The sequence below is a fragment of the Anomaloglossus baeobatrachus genome, chromosome 3 (genome assembly GCF_048569485.1).
Source record: "Anomaloglossus baeobatrachus isolate aAnoBae1 chromosome 3, aAnoBae1.hap1, whole genome shotgun sequence".
NCBI lineage: Eukaryota > Metazoa > Chordata > Amphibia > Anura > Aromobatidae > Anomaloglossus > Anomaloglossus baeobatrachus.
The window spans coordinates 657,426,173-657,445,680 of record NC_134355.1 but is presented as its reverse complement, the minus strand read 5'-3'; the positions used below and the strand labels follow the sequence as shown (position 1 = coordinate 657,445,680).

The 19,508-nt window shown below is 44.2% G+C and overlaps 1 protein-coding gene across 2 annotated transcripts in view; it reads left to right on the top strand.

Annotated features, from left to right (window-relative positions):
• RUNX2 (RUNX family transcription factor 2) overlaps positions 1 to 19,508 on the top strand; it is a 125,617-nt gene that overhangs the window by 39,243 nt on the left and 66,866 nt on the right. For both annotated transcript variants that reach the window (XM_075341183.1, XM_075341182.1), the window contains exon 3: positions 8,653 to 8,757. In XM_075341183.1, coding sequence (XP_075197298.1) covers positions 8,653 to 8,757 — 105 coding nt within the window. The remainder of the gene's footprint in view (positions 1 to 8,652; positions 8,758 to 19,508) is intronic.

Sequence of the window (19,508 nt, the reverse complement as noted above, 5' to 3'; positions counted from 1 at the left end):
AGCTCAGCAGACAGTATCACAGTTGAGAGGTTAGATACAGCAGCTCAAAAAATAATGATACATGGTAGGCTAAGATACTTGGGCTCAGTATACATGATAGGTTTAGATACACTGCCTCAGTGAGCAGTTTCACACATGATAGGTTTAGATACCCCACCAATAGGGTATACAGTGCTGTATCACAACACAATAAGCTTAGATACCCTGACTTTGCAGTAAAATAAAAATTACAGATGTTTCCCCATTATTGCATTAAGTATCTCAGCTGCTGTGACCCGCAGTGTTTATAACGCTGCTGTGACCTGCGACCTAAGGAAGTTATAACGCACAAGGAAAGCGCGCTCCTCGCCAGAACGTATTTATCCTAGAGACTTAAAAGAAAAACAAAGGATGTTCTCCTTGTTACTATTGAGACCCGGGGCTTTGGCCGTATCCCAAGTAGTCATTTTAATATTTCGGAAGGAGGGGAAAAGGGGCAGACGTAGCTGCTAGTAGGGTTTTCACGCACGGGAGATGAAGAAAGCCTCTTTTGATGGGGAGTAATTATGTCCAAACAGAAGTGACCCCCTCCCCTCCTCCATTCTTATGATCTTAATGGAGAGAAAACAGGGCTTTTTTAGCTTCGCCTTTGAAGCGGGCGGGAGTGTGCGGAAGATTGGAGATTCCTGTAGTGTCTGATGATGGAGATATGGGCCCATACATGCCCTCCTAGGGTACCCCGGGAGCCCCTCTCTAGAACCTCTCGTCTTATGTCATTCATCTTTGTATGGGATTTACAAAACATACAAAAAAATTCTACGATTTTCAAATAAATTTTTGTTTATTAGATTTTCTGGATTATTGGATTGTTCTAAAAATGTATGCAAAAATCACTGTGGATAGAAGCCGTAATAAAACCCCCAAATATGGACAGTATAGGGACATGAATGCCAGATTATCAGACTTGCTGGATTAAAGGACTTTTCATTAATATAACATACTTTTCCAGCTATCCCAAACGGCCAGAAAAGTTGATAAATGTCCCAGGCCTCACATTACGGGTTTTCGGGAAACTAAATATTTGTATCTGGGTTCGTACAATACAAATGTAGCAATAATTAAGATGTCATTGAAGGTAATGCAGAAATCTAGGCCTACTAGAAAAGTTCATCTTGTTGCCCATAGCAACCAATCACAGCGCAGCTTTCATTTTCCTAGAGCTGTTTAGAAAATGAAAGCTGAGTGCTGATTGGTTGCTATGCACAATATGCCTTGTTTTGTTTTAGTCACTTTTGAAAAAATTAGGCCTATTGGGTCTCATTGATCAAAATTGTCTTAAAGTAAAACTGTTGCCCATAGCAACCAATCAGAGTGCAGCTTTCATTTTCCCAGAGCTGTTTACAAAATGAAAGCTGAGTACCGATTAGTTGCTATGGGCAATATGGCTAGCTTGGTTTTAGTTACTTTTGAAAAAATTAGGCCTATTGCGTCTCATTGATCAAAATTGTCTTAAAGTAAAACTGTTGCCCATAGCAACCAATCACAGCGCAGCTTTCATTTTCCCAGAGCTGTTTACAAAATGAAAACAGAGTGCTGATTGGTTGCTATGGGCAATATGGCTAGCTTGGTTTTAGTTACTTTTGAAAAAATTAGACCTATTTGCTCTCATTGATCAAAATTATCTGAAAGTGAAACTGTTGCCCATAGCAACCAATCAGAGCACAGCTTTCATTTTCCCAGAGCTGTTTACTAAATGAAAGCTGATTGCTGATTGGTTTATGGGCAATATGGCTAGCTTGGTTTTAGTTACTTTTGAAAAAATTAGACCTATTGGGTCTCATTGATCAAAATTGTCTGAAAGTGAAACTGTTGCCCATAGCAACCAATCAGAGCGCAGCTTTCATTTTGTAAACAGCTCTGGTAAAATTAAAGCTGTGCTTTGATTGGTTGCTATGGGCAATAAGGTTTTTTTTTTTTGTTTTGCAGGTTTCATAAATAATGGGCCAGACTAATCATTTATGTTTTTTTGCGTTTTGTTTTAGTCATTTTTGAAAACATTAAAGCTACTGGGTCTCATTGATCAAAATTGTCTAAACGTAAAACAGTTGCCCATAACAACCAATCACAGCTCAGCTTTCATTTTTCCAGAGCTGATTACAAAATGAAAGCTGAGTGCTGATTGGTTGCTATGGGCAATATGGCTAGTTTTGTTCTAGTCACATTTAAAAAACAAATGAGGCCTATTGGGTCTCATTGATCAAAATTGTCTAAAAGTAAAACTGTTGCCCATGACAACCAATTACAGTTCAGCTTTCATTTTGTAAACTGCTCTGGGAAAATGAAAGCTGAGCTCTGATTGGTTGCTATGGGAAACAGTTTTACTTTAAGGCAATTTTGTTCAGTGAGACCCTGTGGGCCTAATTTTTTTTCCAAAAGTGACTAAAACAAAACTAGCCAACCAATCAGCACTCAGCTTTCATTTTGGAAACAGCTCTGGTAAAATGGAAGCTGTGCCTTCATTGGTTGCTATGGGCAATAGGGTTATTTTTTTTTCTTGCAGGTTTGGTAAATAATGGGCCCAATTTATCATTTATTGGCTTGTTTTAGTCACTTCTGAAAACATTAGGCCTACTGGGTCTCTTTCATTAAAATTGTCTAAAAGTAAAACTGTTGCCAATAGCAACCAATCAGAGTTCAGCTTTCATTTTGGAAACAGCTCTTGTAAAATGAAAGATGTGCCTTGATTGGTTGCTATGGGCAATAAGGCTAGTTTGGGTTTTTTTTTTTTTGCTGGTTTGATAAATAATGGGCCCAATTAATAATTTGTGGGGGTTTAAGTCTTATGGTATTCATTGACTTTTTTTGCTAAAAAGTTCTTCAAAATGACGCAGGCGATTCATAAATAAAAAAAATGGCCTTTATTTATCTGTAACCTTTTTTTCGAGACTTTTAGCGCTAAATAAGTTGCATATTCCGCTAAAATGTCACAAAAATTTGCAGGAAAGTCACTCCAGGAAGGGGAGGACTGGAGTATATTGGCGCAAAAATATTGCAACTGTTTAAAAAGTCTTAATTGATGAATAAGACGAAAATATCTGGAAATCCCAACCCCCCGCCTACAATGCCGAACATAAAAAAATCCTGAACACATAAAATAGATTTTAAAAAAGGCGCAAGCTAAAATAAGAATAATGCGCAAATGAAAAACAGGCGAAAAACACTAGAAAAAAAAGAACATGTAATAATAAATTTGGTCCGTTTTGCTATTTGCAGGGATTTTATTGAAAGGGACTAAAAGGGGGTAGAGGGCCATTTTAAGAGGTGCTGCAACGACCCTTTTCTGTCATAGGGGAGCGGCGCTGTCTTTGCTGAGCTGGGGTACACAGTCTATCAGATATCTGAATAGGCTCTTAAAGTGGGATTCAATCTTCCAACATGCACCCCCATATATGCCGACTGTTCCCATTTTCCTGGGCAGTCCATTGAACCACACCACTTTTTTGGGGGGGGTTGTTAGTGAGTAATTTAGGGTCATTTTGGGAGCTCCTGGGATAGGAATGCGGGTGGAGGTAAAAATGTCTTGAAGTTTGAGGGAGGTGAGCGGGTGGGTAGGTATGGATTAAATCATGTTTTTGCCTATAGCATGGGTTACCCATGGCTGTCACTTATTTATTTGAGATCACAGTCTTGTATCAACAGCAGTCCTATAGACAATAAATTAAGTTACGGTGCGCATTCTGTTTTCAGAGATGATGGGGCTCTCAGTGGTGGGAACCTTCAGCAATCACCAAGTCATCACAGTCCTATAGAGAATGAATGGAGCCATGGTATGCATTCTGTTTCAGAATCAATGGGGGTTTCATTGGTGGGAACCTTCAGAGATCACCAAGTCATCATAGTCCTATAGACAATGAATGGAGCCATGGTATGCATTCTGTTTTCAGAATCAATGGGGGTTTCACTGGTGGGAACCTTCAGAGATCACCAAGTCATCATAGTCCTATAGACAATGAATGGAGCCATGGTACGCATTCTGTTTTCAGAATCAATGGGGGTCTTAGTGGTGGGAACCTTCAGAGATCACCAAGATATCACAGTCCTATAGACAATGAATGGAGCCATGGTATGCATTCTGTTTTCAGAGATGATGGGGCTCTCAGTGGTGGGAACCTTCAGCAATCACCAAGTCATCACAGTCCTATAGAGAATGAATGGAGCCATGGTATGCATTCTGTTTCAGAATCAATGGGGGTTTCATTGGTGGGAACCTTCAGAGATCACCAAGTCATCATAGTCCTATAGACAATGAATGGAGCCATGGTATGCATTCTGTTTTCAGAATCAATGGGGGTTTCACTGGTGGGAACCTTCAGAGATCACCAAGTCATCATAGTCCTATAGACAATGAATGGAGCCATGGTACGCATTCTGTTTTCAGAATCAATGGGGGTCTTAGTGGTGGGAACCTTCAGAGATCACCAAGATATCACAGTCCTATAGACAATGAATGGAACCATGGTACGCATTCTGTTTTCAGAATCAATGGGGGTCTTAGTGGTGGGAACCTTCAGAGATCACCAAGTTATCACAGTCCTATAGACAATGAATGGAACCATGGTACGTATTCTGTTTTCAAAATCGAGGGGGGTCCCAGTGGTGGGAACCTTCAGAGATCACCAAGTCATCATAGTCCTAAAGGCAATGAATGGAACCATGGTAGGTATTCTGTTTCCAAAATCGAGGGGGGTCTCAGTGGTGGGAACCTTCAGAGATTACCAAGCCATCATAGTCCTATAGACAATGAATGGAGCCACGGTACACATTATGTGTTCAAAATCGATGGTGCTCTCAGTGGTGGGAACCTTCAGCAATCACCAAGTCATAACAGTCCTATAGAGAATGAATGGAGCTATGGTACACATCCTGTTTTCAGAATCAATGGGGGTTTCACTGATGGGAACCTTCAGCGATCACCGTGTCATCACAGTCCTATAGACAACGAATGTAGCCCTGGTGCGCATTGTGTTTTCAGAGATGATGGGGGTCTCAGTGTTTGGAGCCTTCAGCGATCACCAAGTCATCACAGTCCTATAGACAATGATGGAGCCATGGTACACATTCTGTTCTCAGAATCAATGGGGGTTTCACTGGTGGGAACTTTCAGCGATCACCAAGTTATCACAGTCCTATAGACAATAATTTGAGCCATGGTATGTTTCCAGAATTGATGGGGGTCTCAGTGGTGGGAACATCAGCGATCACCAAGTCATCACAGTCCTATAGACAATGAATGGAGCCATTGTGTACATCCTATTTTCAGAATCGATGGGGTCTCAGTGGTGGGAATGACAGATTCTGCCTGGGTGACAGGCCATTTTTAAAGAAGATTGCACAGTTTGATTTTTCAAGCCTAAATTGATAGATCTAAAAAAACAAAAAAACTCTTGCATTGTAGCCTGAGAAAGTTTGGCCTAAGAAAGTCTGAAACTTGAAGATGTCATATCTCTAAGTACGGTACTAAGCGTGCTGACAAAATCCTGGCCGCTGACACTAGACGCAGCAGGAGCAGAAGCGTCCCCCATAGATGTGTTAGATGACGGTTTGTTGAGTCACTGCTTCCCACCCACATCTTCCTTTCCTAAAACAGTTTGCAGAAGTTTCTCTCACAGGAAAAAACCCGCCATATATTTAACAGATTACAACCGTCATACCTCCAGGCGAGCAGACCCCTTACTGATGTGCTGTTATTGTATCACAGGATTCCCTGGTTATTATTAGACAATATTTCCTATGGATGGGTCAGTAAATTTACTGACGGGTGAAATTTGTATAATCAATCATTCATTGATTCATTCATTCATTCATTCATTCATTCATTCATTCATGTTCAATGACAATTTCGGAGAGGGTTATGTGATAACCGATGGTGAAGGAAGTGTCAGACTCATGGGGACCATCCAATCAGCTGCTCTCTTCAGGGTCTCCTCTTCTGTCTAACAAGAGGAGACGGCCGCCCCCTCCTATGATGTCCAGTGCATATAGAGAGTGGTGGTCTTGTATGGACAATTCTTATAAGGGTGGGTTCCCTTCATACTTTTATAATAGATCCAAAAAATTTGGGAAGTGGGAGACTGAGAGCCGGGACCCCCATCTATTCCAGTAAAAAGAGCCCTGGATTACATTGTCTAGTATGTATGGCTACTTAAAGGGATTGTTCAGATGTAGAAAAAAAATATTAATTTTTTATTTTTTTTTAGAAACAGCGTAACTCTTGTATTTTGGCTGCTGGTGCTCACTTGGATGTTGCTGGGCTGCAATACCAGGCACAGCCTGTGGACAGAGGTGGCACTGTTTCTGTAAAAATAAAAAACAGCCACAATATTTGTAATCTCAAGCAATCCCCTAGGAGGCATACTCCAACAGAAAGACATTATCACCGATCAATAGGACAGCTGATAACCGATAGATTGGTCACAGTCTGGTTTCTATCTCGGAGTGGCTTTCCACATAATTGATCACGGCTTCCTCTGCTTTCTATAGGCTGCCAGGGGGCTGAATTAGGCTTTTCTATCAGTCCAATAGAGAATGGTTGGAGCTGTGGTCGGATATGCCAACTGCGGGGATAAAAGTGTCCCGTTCTGCCAATCGGTGGGATCCCCGCCGCCTGACACCCACCAAACGTAAAGTTATTGCCTATTCTATGGCTAGTGGATATTTTTTCACCTACCAGAACTCTCCATTAGCTTTTTCAGTATAGAAACAACTTTGTTGAGAATCCCTTTATACCTGCTGTTGCTGTTCATGGGAATTAATTATTATTATTATTATTATTATTATCATCATCATTATTATTATTATTATTATTATTATTATTATTATTATTAATAAGACTAATTATTAATCTTATTATTATCATTATTATTTTCATTATATAATCAATTAGTATTATTATTTTATTTTATTTTAATCACTTAAAATAATTAAAATGAAATAATAATGTGATTAAAGTAAAATAAAAAATAATAATAAGATTAATTAACAAAAAACAATAATCACATTATTATTATTTTTCATCAGATTATTATTATTATTTTAATCATATAATCATATTATTATTATAATTATTTAATCTTATTATTATCATTATTATATTTTAATTATTTAATCACATTATTATTTGATTTAAATTATTTGATCATATTATTTTTTTTCATCGCATTATTATTATTTTTATCACATTATTATTATTAATAATACAAATAATTAATAATTATTATTAATAATAATAGAACATTATTAGTTTATTTTAATTATTTCATCACATTATAATTCATAATATTATTAAATATATTATGACTATTATTATTATATTTTAATTATTTCCTCATCATATTATTATTATTATTATTTAATGACATTATTATAATAAATATTATTCACATCATCATTTTTATTCACATTATTATTATTATACACATTATAATTATTTAATTTTAAGTTTTATGATTATGTATTATTATTATCATTATTATCATTATTCACATTATTATTTAATTTATTATTATTATTATTATTATTAGTACTAGTAGTATTATTAATTATTTAATCATATTGCATAGTTATAAGTATCAATCATTCCAATGGCCCACTGATATCAAGGCAATAATATGCACTTAAAGGGGTTGTTCACCTTTTGAGAATTTTTTTTTCAACTAAATTGCATATTACGGTGGCTAAAAATATTTTTCGTAATTGGATTTGATAACATTTGTTTGCGTCGTTTGCCTTCTGCATCCTCTGTGTAGCTTTAGAATGAACTAACTGAGAATCTGTCAGCGAGCCCGCTATATAAATCTGGTGAGGAGCTTGTTTATCACTCTGTCTTTTTCTCGGCTCTTAGGGCTCATGCGCACGTTGCTTAATAGCATGCATTTACGCTGCGTATTGCACTGCAGCGTAAATGCATGCGTCCTGCATCCCCAGCACAATCTATGTAGATTGTGCATGATACGTGCGCACAATGCTTTTATGAACGCAGCGATTTGGGTGCTAAAATTAACCCCCTCATGGCCTTGGACGTACCGGTACGTCCAAGGCCGTGTTACTCCCTTTACTGCAGGCTCGCCCAGTGAGCCCGCATGTTTCCCTGCACATGTCGGCTCATCTGAACAGCCCACATCTGCCTCTAACAGCCGGTGTCATTCAAAAGTACAACTCGTCCCTCAAAAAAAAAGCTATACTGACGGAAAAATAAAAAAAGTAATGGCTCTTGGAGGAAAAAAAACTAAAAAAAAACAAAAATAAAAAACGGAAATTTGCCAGATTTTGTGAAAGGGTTAGTGTCTAAACCACGGGCAACAAAAGTGAGTACACCCCTATGTGAAAATGGCAAATTGTGCTCAGTGCCTTATATCAGTGTCAGATTTTTAGGGTTGTCCCATGAAATGATATAATATTTATAAGAATGTGAGGGGTGTACTCACTTTTGTGATATACTGCATATGATAAAGATATTGGATTTTATGTTGAATTCTGTAGCCAATGCTAATTTAAAGTAGAGGGGATTCTGACTACAAACACATATCATACACTATATACTACCGTATAATATTGGAATATGGTACAATACAGCCAGCGGTCGGTTAATACTATAACCCCTATTCTCCATTGCAGGAAAGAGCTTTACATTGACCATCACAGTTTTTACCAATCCACCTCAAGTCGCCACCTACCACAGAGCCATAAAAGTGACGGTGGATGGTCCAAGGGAACCCAGACGTAAGTCTCATATCACTATGCTGCCTTTTTAATGGAAATGTTACCTATATCATATGATTCCCCTTTGCTTGCTGTGTTTCAGTTACCATTTCTAAGGTCTCCGCTTGCTGTCAGTGAATAGAATTATTCCCATTTACATTCAAAGCGCTGAAGCCAGATATGACCGAATTCTTTCTTTCACCAGTATTCTACCCCTAGCCCTTTATCTTGATACCCTGACCATTGTACAATGGCTTGTTGGCCCCTCTTCTGTCACTGTCAGTCTCCAGGACCACGTCTTGGTGGCTTCTCTGTAGCCACAGCTCCGGCTAAGGTTTTTTTTACAATACTTTTTCAGTGAAGCCAATCTGTGATGCTAGTCACTACTTACAGATAGTATAGACCGAAGGGTAGTCGGACAAGCCAGGATCAGAAAACAGGAGATGACAGGGAGTAAGCAGAAATGCAGTCAAGTCACAGGCCGAGGGTCAGAATTCCAGGAGAGTACGTATAGATTCAGGAAGCAGACAGAGACGTGGTCAGGTTACGGTCCGAGGTCAGAAGCCAGGAGGTAACGACAAGAACAGGGAGTAAACAGAAGTGCAGTTAAGTCACAGGCCAAGGGTCAGAATTCTAGGAGAGTAAGTATAAGATTCAGGGAGCAGACAGAGACGTGGTCAGGTAACGGTCCGAGGTCAGAAACCAGGAGGTAACGACAAGAACAGGGAGTAAACAGAAGTGCAGTTAAGTCACAGACCAAGGGTCAGAATTCCAGGAGAGTAAGTATAAGATTCAGGGAGCAGACAGAAACGTGGTCAGGTAACAGTCCGAGGTCAGAAGCCAGTGACGACGACAAGAACAGGGAGTACACAGAAGTGCAGTGAAGTCACAAGCCAAGGGTCAGAATTACAGGAGAGTACGTCTTAGAATGAGGAGCAGACAGACACGTGGTCAGGTAATAGTTCGAGGTCAGAAGCCAAGAGGTTATTGCAAGAACAGGAAGCGGGCAGAGAGGAGTCAAAAACACGGTCTGGGATCAAAAAGCTTAGATCAGAACACATGCAGAAACACAGACCAAGAGTACAGCTACAGAACCAGAGAGTAAGACTGGCGAGGTTCGGGGAGAGCATGCTCAGTAATGAAATAGAGCAATTACTAGGAAGGTGGAACACCTCTGAAAAAGCACCTCCCAGAACCTGCATGGAATCCTGCGCTGTCAACTAGTGCTCAAAGAAGCACAGCAGAGCATCTCTAAATGCAAGATGCTCTGCACAAAGGAAACATGTAACTGCCGGTTCTGTAGTCCAGGAGAGTGTGGCAGAGCATCACCAGTGTGCAAGATGCTCCGCACAGAGGAACCGTACACAATCCTTTCTGAATGAGTCTCTCTCTACATAACCAGGGTTATCTCCAGCCACTGACAGCAAGCAGAGATCTTGGAAATAGAAAAGAATTGAAACACAAAGTATATTGGAAAGTTGCCGGACTCTTTATCACACAATTATAAGAGTCAGAAACAGTGGCACTGGTGTATTCAGGCTATGTCTGGTATTGCTGTTCATTAGCTTAGGCCGCTTTCACATTGTGTTATGACCTGTGGTCCTGTCGGGGTTTCCGTTCGAACCCTCCGCAAAATGGGTTTCAGATGTATGCGCCGATGGGGCCATTGACTATAATGGAGCAGACGGAGTCACCATGTGCACTGTCGTGCACCCTTTTTGGTTGCATACGCTTTCTGGGGGTGGACACCCAGATGTAGTAGGCTGCGTCTGGGTGTCCACCTCCAAAAAGTATATACGCTTGAAAATGGGGCACGAAAGAGCACACCGTGACTCCGACTGCACCATTATAGTCAATGGCCCCGTCGGCGCATGTGTCCGAAACCCGTTTTGCGGAGAGTTTGGACGGAAGCCATGATGGCACCACTGAACGTCGGTCATGACGCAATGTGAAAGGGCCCTTAGGCAAGAATGATGCTGTTCTTGGAAAATAAAAAAGAAAAGTAGACAATTTTACAAACCCCTTTAATAGGAAACGGCCTCAATTCTGGTGATCAGCCTTAATCTGTGCGTAACTTGTAAGTGTTCAGTTATTCTGCACTGCCCCCGCAGGCTCAATGAGGCATTACAGTCTTGGTGGTCTAATCTGCAATGTGATAAATTGGTACTATGAGACGTTACCCAGGAGCTGAGATTGTACCCGGAGTTGTTAAAAACGCCACATTTATAGCAGTCGTCGGATAGCGGAAATAATGACCTCATACGTAGAATTAGGAGCAATTACCGTGGCTGGATGCGGCTCAATGACCCGGGTTTCCTTCCATTCGGCTGGTGATGTGAAATCTCCCTGGACAGTGCAGCCCCCGTGTGTACAGCAGAGAGCACATTGCCGAGTGTCAGAGTGACTCTGTAAGGTCGAATGCCCAAATTCTGCGAGAAATATTTATATTCCGCTGATAAGAGAATGATTTATGCCAGACAGATAATCGCAAGGAGAAGGAATGGTGCACAGCGTCTGCCAGCGGCAGTGCGGATGGGAGAAGTGCAGCTCCTTTTGGGAAACCTTGGGCCAATTCATCATTGAAATTTTTTTTAATCACTTTTCTTTGCCTCCTGATTTTTCTTGACAGTTTTTGATCCTTTAGGCTATGTGTCCACGGTAGAATGTACCTGCGGATTTTTCTGCATGAAAATCCGCGACTTTCGCGGCAAATCCGCACCCGCGGATTTGCCGCGGATTTACCGCGGATTTGCCGAAAATCTGCAGCAGCGGCACTTCCAAGCCATTTCAATGGCATTTTGGAAATGCTGTGTCCATGCTGCGGATTTTTCCGCTGCGGATTTGCCGCGGATTTTGATCCGGAAAAATCTGCAGCATGTCAATTGTTTGGTGCAGATTTGGTGCGGATTTTTGGTTTTGAATGGGGAAAAAAAAAAAAAAAATCCGCATCAAAATCCGCGGCAAATCCGCGGTAAATCCGCGGCAAATCCGCGGGTGCAGATTTGCCGCGAAAGTCGCGGATTTTCAGGCAGAAAAATCCGCAGGTACATTCTACCGTGGACACATAGCCTAAGGCTATGTGTCCACGGTAGAATGTACCTGCGGACTTTTCTGCCTGAAAATCCGCGACTTTCGCGGCAAATCTGCACCCGCGGATTTGCCGCGGATTTTGATGCGGATTTTTTTTTTTTTTTCCCTTTCTATACCCAAATCCGCACCAAAATCCGCAACAAACAATTGACATGCTGCAGATTTTTCCGGATCAAAATCCGCGGCAAATCCGCAGTGGAAAAATCCGCAGCATGGACACAGCATTTCCAAAATGCCATTGAAATGGCTTGGAAGTGCCGCTGCTGCAGATTTTCGGCAAATCCGCGGTAAATCCGCAGCGTGGGCACATAGCCTTAAAGGGAACCTGTCGGGTGCAATATGTATCCAGAATCACGAGCAGTTCTGGGTGTATATTGCTAATCCCTGCCTAACTGTCCCTGTATACACTAGCATAGATAAAGAGATCTTTAGAAAAAGTATTTCTAAAGATTTTATATCGTATGCTAATGAACGCAGGGACTAGTCCCCTGGACGTTAGTTCCCTTGGCTAGTCGGCCCTCCCTTAACATGTAAGTACACCCCTGTAGGTGAGCTAACATGCTAATGAATGTGCAGCATCACAGGATGATCTTACTCACCTCTCCACCACCTTCGGGGGATTTTGACCCAAAGTTTGGGTCACGTGCACTACTTTAGTTTGAAAATTGGACGCATACACCCGGCTTCATAGTGACCCAAACTCCAGTATCATGCGCACTGAGCCGAAATCCAGCGTCAGGCGGCAATGGCAGCGGAGAGGTGAGTGAGATCATCCTGTGATGCTGCGCATTCATTATCATGTTAGTACGCCCACAGGAATGTACTACCGTGCTAATTGCGCCGACTAGCAATGCCCAGGGGACTAGTGCCCTCGCTCATTAGCATACGGTAAAAGATCTTTAGAAATACTTTTTCTAAAGATCTCTTTATCTATGCTAGTGTATACAGGGACAGTTAGGCAGGGATTAATAATATACACCCAGAACTGCTCGAGGTTCTAGGTTCATATTGCACCTGACAGGTTCCCTTTAAATGGCGCATGAATTTGTGGCGCAACTCAGCTTCATCAGCACACTGCTCATGATCAGGGAGGCAGTGGTGATGCACGAGATAAGAAGCTTCTGTTTGAGGTAATATGATATCAGTAGAGACAGACACAAACAGAGACAGACATATAGACAGAGACTCACAGAGACAGACACACAGAGACAGAGACTCACAGAGACAGACACACAGAGACTCACAGAGACAGACAGACACCCACATACAGACACACAGACAGAGACAGAGACACAGACACACACAGAGATACACACATAGAGACAGACACAGACAGAGACACACAAAGACAGATACACATACATAGACACACAGACACACACATAGGGACAGACACAGACAGAGACACACAGAGACAGAGAATCACAGAGACAGAGACTCACAGAGACAGAGACTCACAGAGACAGAGACTCACAGAGACAGAGACACACAGACACCCACATACAGACACACAGACAAACACAGAGACACACAGAGACAGACACAGATACACATACATAGACACACAGACACACACATAGGGACAGACACAGACAGAGACACACAGAGACAGAGAGTCACAGAGACAGAGACTCACAGAGACAGAGACTCACAGAGACAGAGACTCACAGAGACAGAGACACACAGACACCCACATACAGACACACAGACAAACACAGAGACACACAGAGACAGACACAGATACACATACATAGACACACAGACACACACATAGGGACAGACACAGACAGAGACACACAGAGACAGAGAGTCACAGAGACAGACACACAGAGACAGAGACTCACAGAGACAGAGACTCACAGACACCCACATACAGACACACAAACACAGAGACACACAGAGACACACAGATACACACAGACACACACAGAGATACACACATAGAGACAGACACAGAGACACTCAGAGACAGACACACACATACATAGACACACAGACACACACACAGAAACACACACATAGGGACAGACAGAGACAGAGACACACAGAGACAGAGACACAGAGACAGAGACACACACTGAAACACAGAGGGACACACAGATAGACACACAAAGACACACAGACAGAGAGACATAGACACACAGAGACAGAGACACACAGACAGAAACCCATACACAGAGCTAGAGAGAGGAAGACAATGAGAGAGAAGAGGACAGACAGACAGATAGAGAGACAGAGAGACTCTTAGTTACTATCCTGGGCAACGCCGGGTACTACAGCTAGTATATAAATATATTTGCTTTTCCAGGAAACCGCATTTAGTTTCTACATTTTTTCTATATTCTTCAGTTCTGCTCAGTGACAGTGAATGGAAATATGTATAATCATTCAGATGTTGATAATCTGTCCCTACACAGCCGAGTGATGGAGCCCTCCTAATGATTGACAGCTCGGGCAGGCATCATGGCTGAGCCGCTGGCCCAAACTGTGCAGAGGAGCTTGCAAGCCCACTCGTTGCCTAGGAAAGCAGCCACCTCTGAGGAGGCCGGTAATCTCAGCAGCCAGCTGTAAACTATGGAATTAAGAATTCCTCCATTCTTGAGAACAGAGATGATTGATTTTAAAGAAAAGGTCCGAACTCCCTCGACATCTACATCCCAGATGAGAACGCAGAGGGACCGGATTTCAGATTGCTTCCCTATGACGTAAAGACAAGGGGGGCGACCGTGGGATGATTCACACACCATAACCAGAAGCGCCAGAAGCCCTAAATACAGACCCTAGAAAATGACTTCCTGTGTAGTGCGGTCCCTCAGCCCTAGGCATTGCATCCATCCTCGTCTCCGCAGCATTTTCTATTGCTCTAACCCATCTGAAATACAAAAAGAGGCAACTTTGTAGATAACTGTGATTGAACATTTCCTACCGTTTTGTGTATACAGCTACAATGCAGACCTAGGATCTCCATGGAGCCAGACTGTAGACAAAATTTGTGGGAGCCCTCTTTAATATTGAATCTAGTATTGCAGAATCTGCCCCATTCACTTCAATGGAACTGAACTGCAGTACCAGACACAACATGCAGATGGGGGAGGCGCTGTTCTGGAAAAAGTCAGCCCTTTGGATAACTGGTATTGCGGTTGTGTTCAATTTCCCTGCAGTGCCCCCATAGGGTAAATTAGGCATTACACATCATCGCTATGTGTGATGTTTATATTGAGCAAGAGATGCTTTTACTCTAAAAGTTAGGGGACCCCTTAAATCTTGTGAAACTGCCAATTGTTGTACAATATATTGCTACTGTGTGCGCCACAAAGCAATGCCCAGTGGTAGTGTGGTAGTAGATGGATGGTAGTGTGCACAGTGTCTGCCCTGCAGGGGATGGTAGTGTGCACAGTTTCTGCCCTGCAGAGGATGATAGTGTGCACAGTGTCTGCCCTGCAGGGGATGGTAGTGTGCACAGTTTCTGCCCTGCAGGGGATGGTAGTGTGCACAGTTTCTGCCCTGCAGAGGATGATAGTGTGCACAGTGTCTGCCCTGCAGGGGATGGTAGTGTGCACAGTGTCTGCCCTGCAGGGGATGGTAGTGTGCACAGTTTCTGCCCTGCAGAGGATGATAGTGTGCACAGTGTCTGCCCTGCAGGGGATGGTAGTGTGCACAGTTTCTGCCCTGCAGGGGATGGTAGTGTGCACAGTTTCTGCCCTGCAGAGGATGATAGTGTGCACAGTGTCTGCCCTGCAGGGGATGGTAGTGTGCACAGTTTCTGCCCTGCAGGGGATGGTAGTGTGCACAGTGTCTGCCCTGCAGGGGATGGTAGTGTGCACAGTGTCTGCCCTGCAGGGGACGGTAGTGTGCACAGTGTATGCCCTGCAGGGGATGGTAGTGTGCACAGTGTCTGCCCTGCAGAGGATGATAGTGTGCACAGTGTCTGCCCTGCAGAGGATGATAGTGTGCACAGTGTCTGCCCTGCAGGGGATGGTAGTGTGCACAGTTTCTGCCCTGCAGGGGATGGTAGTGTGCACAGTGTCTGCCCTGCAGAGGATGATAGTGTGCACAGTGTCTGCCCTGCAGGGGATGATAGTGTGCACAGTGTCTGCCATGCAGGGGATGGTAGTGTGCACAGTGTCTGCCCTGCAGGGGTTGGTAGTGTGCACAGTGTCTGCCCTGCAGAGGATGATAGTGTGCACAGTGTATGCCCTGCAGAGGATGATAGTGTGCACAGTGTCTGCCCTGCAGGGGATGGTAGTGTGCACAGTTTCTGCCCTGCAGGGGATGGTAGTGTGCACAGTGTCTGCCCTGCAGAGGATGATAGTGTGCACAGTGTCTGCCCTGCAGGGGATGATAGTGTGCACAGTGTCTGCCATGCAGGGGATGGTAGTGTGCACAGTGTCTGCCCTGCAGGGGTTGGTAGTGTGCACAGTGTCTGCCCTGCAGAGGATGATAGTGTGCACAGTGTCTGCCCTGCAGGGGATGGTAGTGTGCACAGTGTCTGCCCTGCAGGGGATGGTAGTGTGCACAGTGTCTGCCCTGCAGAGGATGATAGTGTGCACAGTGTCTGCCCTGCAGAGGATGATAGTGTGCACAGTGTCTGCCCTGCAGGGGATGGTAGTGTGCACAGTGTCTGCCCTGCAGGGGATGGTAGTGTGCACAGTGTCTGCCCTGCAGAGGATGATAGTGTGCACAGTGTCTGCCCTGCAGAGGATGATAGTGTGCACAGTGTCTGCCCTGCAGGGGATGGTAGTGTGCACAGTATCTGCCCTGCAGGGGATGGTAGTGTGCACAGTGACTGCCCTGCAGGGGATGGTAGTGTGCACAGTGTCTGCCCTGCAGAGGATGATAGTGTGCACAGTATCTGCCCTGCAGGGGATGGTAGTGTGCACAGTGACTGCCCTGCAGAGGATGATAGTGTGCACAGTATCTGCCCTGCAGGGGATGGTAGTGTGCACAATGTCTGCCCTGCAGAGGATGATAGTGTGCACAGTGTCTGCCCTGCAGGGGATGGTAGTGTGCACAGTGTCTGCCCTGCAGGGGATGGTAGTGTGCACAGTGTCTGCCCTGCAGAGGATGATAGTGTGCACAGTGTCTGCCCTGCAGAGGATGATAGTGTGCACAGTGTCTGCCATGCAGAGGATGGTAGTGTTCACAGTTTCTGCCCTGCAGAGGATGGTAGTGTGCACAGTGTCTGCCCTGCAGAGGATGGTAGTGTGCACAGTGTCTGCCATGCAGAGGATGGTAGTGTGCACAGTGTCTACCCTCCCGGAGATGGTAGTGTGCACAGTGTCTGCCCTGCAGGGGATGGTAGTGTGCACAGTGTCTGCCCTGCAGGGGATGGTGGTGTGCACAGTGTCTGCCCTGCAGGGGATGGTAGTGTGCACAGTGTCTGCCCTGCAGAGGATGATAGTGTGCACAGTGTCTGCCCTGCAGAGGATGATAGTGTGCACAGTGTCTGCCATGCAGAGGATGGTAGTGTTCACAGTTTCTGCCCTGCAGAGGATGGTAGTGTGCACAGTGTCTGCCCTGCAGAGGATGGTAGTGTGCACAGTGTCTGCCATGCAGAGGATGGTAGTGTGCACAGTGTCTACCCTCCCGGAGATGGTAGTGTGCACAGTGTCTGCCCTGCAGGGGATGGTAGTGTGCACAGTGTCTGCCCTGCAGGGGATGGTAGTGTGCACAGTGTCTGCCCTTCTCCTGCTTTGGCAACACTAATTGTATTTTGGTCCTGCCAATAAAGCATATTTGAATTTGAATTTGAATTTGGTAGTGTGCCCAGTTGGTAGCATGCACAGTGTCTGCGCTCCGGCCTTGCTCAGGGCATGGTCCCAGCCTCTCATCACTCTGCTGTTTCTCGGGTGACTGTCAGGGGCTCGGCTGTTGTCCAGGCAGGAAATGACACATCAAGAGGCATTTTTATTGAGCAACCTTCTGAGAAAACTGATGCAAGGATACACATTACACAGGCTGTTTACACATTCCAGGGCTGCAGCGGAGAACACACATGTGCGACCCCTCGCCCTGTCCACTGTCCATAAATACAATGTACATAATATACCTGTATAATAAATTATATTCAATATATATATAATACATACTATACATAATGCTCACATCATTCAGACGATGTCCATGGTTAAACGATATCTAAAATTAATAAGTCATCATATACTGTACCCCAAGTATCAGCATCATGAACCTGTACCCCGAGTGTCAGTGTCATTATCCTGTACCCCCAGTGTCAGTGTCATTATCCTGTACCCCCAGTGTCATTATCCTGCACCCCCAGTGTCAGTGTCATTATCCTGCACCCCCAGTGTCAGTGTCATTATCCTGTACCCCCAGTGTCAGTGTCATTATCCTGCACCCCCAGTGTCAGTGTCATTATCCTGTACCCCCAGTGTCAGTGTCATTATCCTGTACCCCCAGTGTCATTATCCTGCACCCCCAGTGTCAGTGTCATTATCCTGCACCCCCAGTGTCAGTGTCATTATCCTGCACCCCCAGTGTCAGTGTCATTATCCTGCACCCCCAGTGTCAGTGTCATTATCCTGCACCCCCAGTGTCAGTGTCATTATCCTGTACCCCCAGTGTCAGTGTCATTATCCTGTACCCCCAGTGTCAGTGTCATTATCCTGTACCCCCAGTGTCAGTGTCATTATCCTGTACCCCCAGTGTCATTATCCTGTACCCCCAGTGTCAGTGTCATTATCCTGAACCCCCAGTGTCATTATCCTGTACCTCCAGTGTCAGTGTCATTATCCTGTACCCCCAGTGTCATTATCCTGTACCTCCAGTGTCAGTGTCATTATCCTGTACCCCCAGTGTCAGTGTCATTATCCTGTACCTCCAGTGTCAGTGTCATTATCCTGTACCCCCAGTGTCATTATCCTGTACCTCCAGTGTCAGTGTCATTATCCTGTACCTCCAGTGTCAGTGTCATTATCCTGTACCTCCAGTGTCAGTGTCATTATCCTGTACCCCCAGTGTCAGCGTCATTATCCTGTACCCCCAGTGTCAGTGTCATTATCCTGTACCCCCAGTGTCAGTGTCATTATCCTGTACCCCCAGTGTCAGTGTCATTATCCTGTACCCCCAGTGTCAGTGTCATTATCCTGTACCCCCAGTGTCATTATCCTGCACCCCCAGTGTCAGTGTCATTATCCTGCACCCCCAGTGTCAGTGTCATTATCCTGTACCTCCAGTGTCAGTGTCATTATCCTGTACCTCCAGTGTCAGTGTCATTATCCTGTACCCCCAGTGTCATTATCCTGTACCCCCAGTGTCAGTGTCATTATCCTGTACCTCCAGTGTCAGTGTCATTATCCTGTACCCCCAGTGTCATTATCCTGTACCTCCAGTGTCAGTGTCATTATCCTGTACCCCCAGTGTCATTATCCTGTACCTCCAGTGTCAGTGTCATTATCCTGTACCCCCAGTGTCAGTGTCATTATCCTGTACCCCCAGTGTCAGTGTCATTATCCTGAACCCCCAGTGTCAGTGTCATTATCCTGTACCCCCAGTGTCATTATCCTGTACCTCCAGTGTCAGTGTCATTATCCTGTACCCCCAGTGTCAGTGTCATTATCCTGTACCTCCAGTGTCAGTGTCATTATCCTGTACCCCCAGTGTCATTATCCTGTACCCCCAGTGTCAGTGTCATTATCCTGTACCCCCAGTGTCAGTGTCAT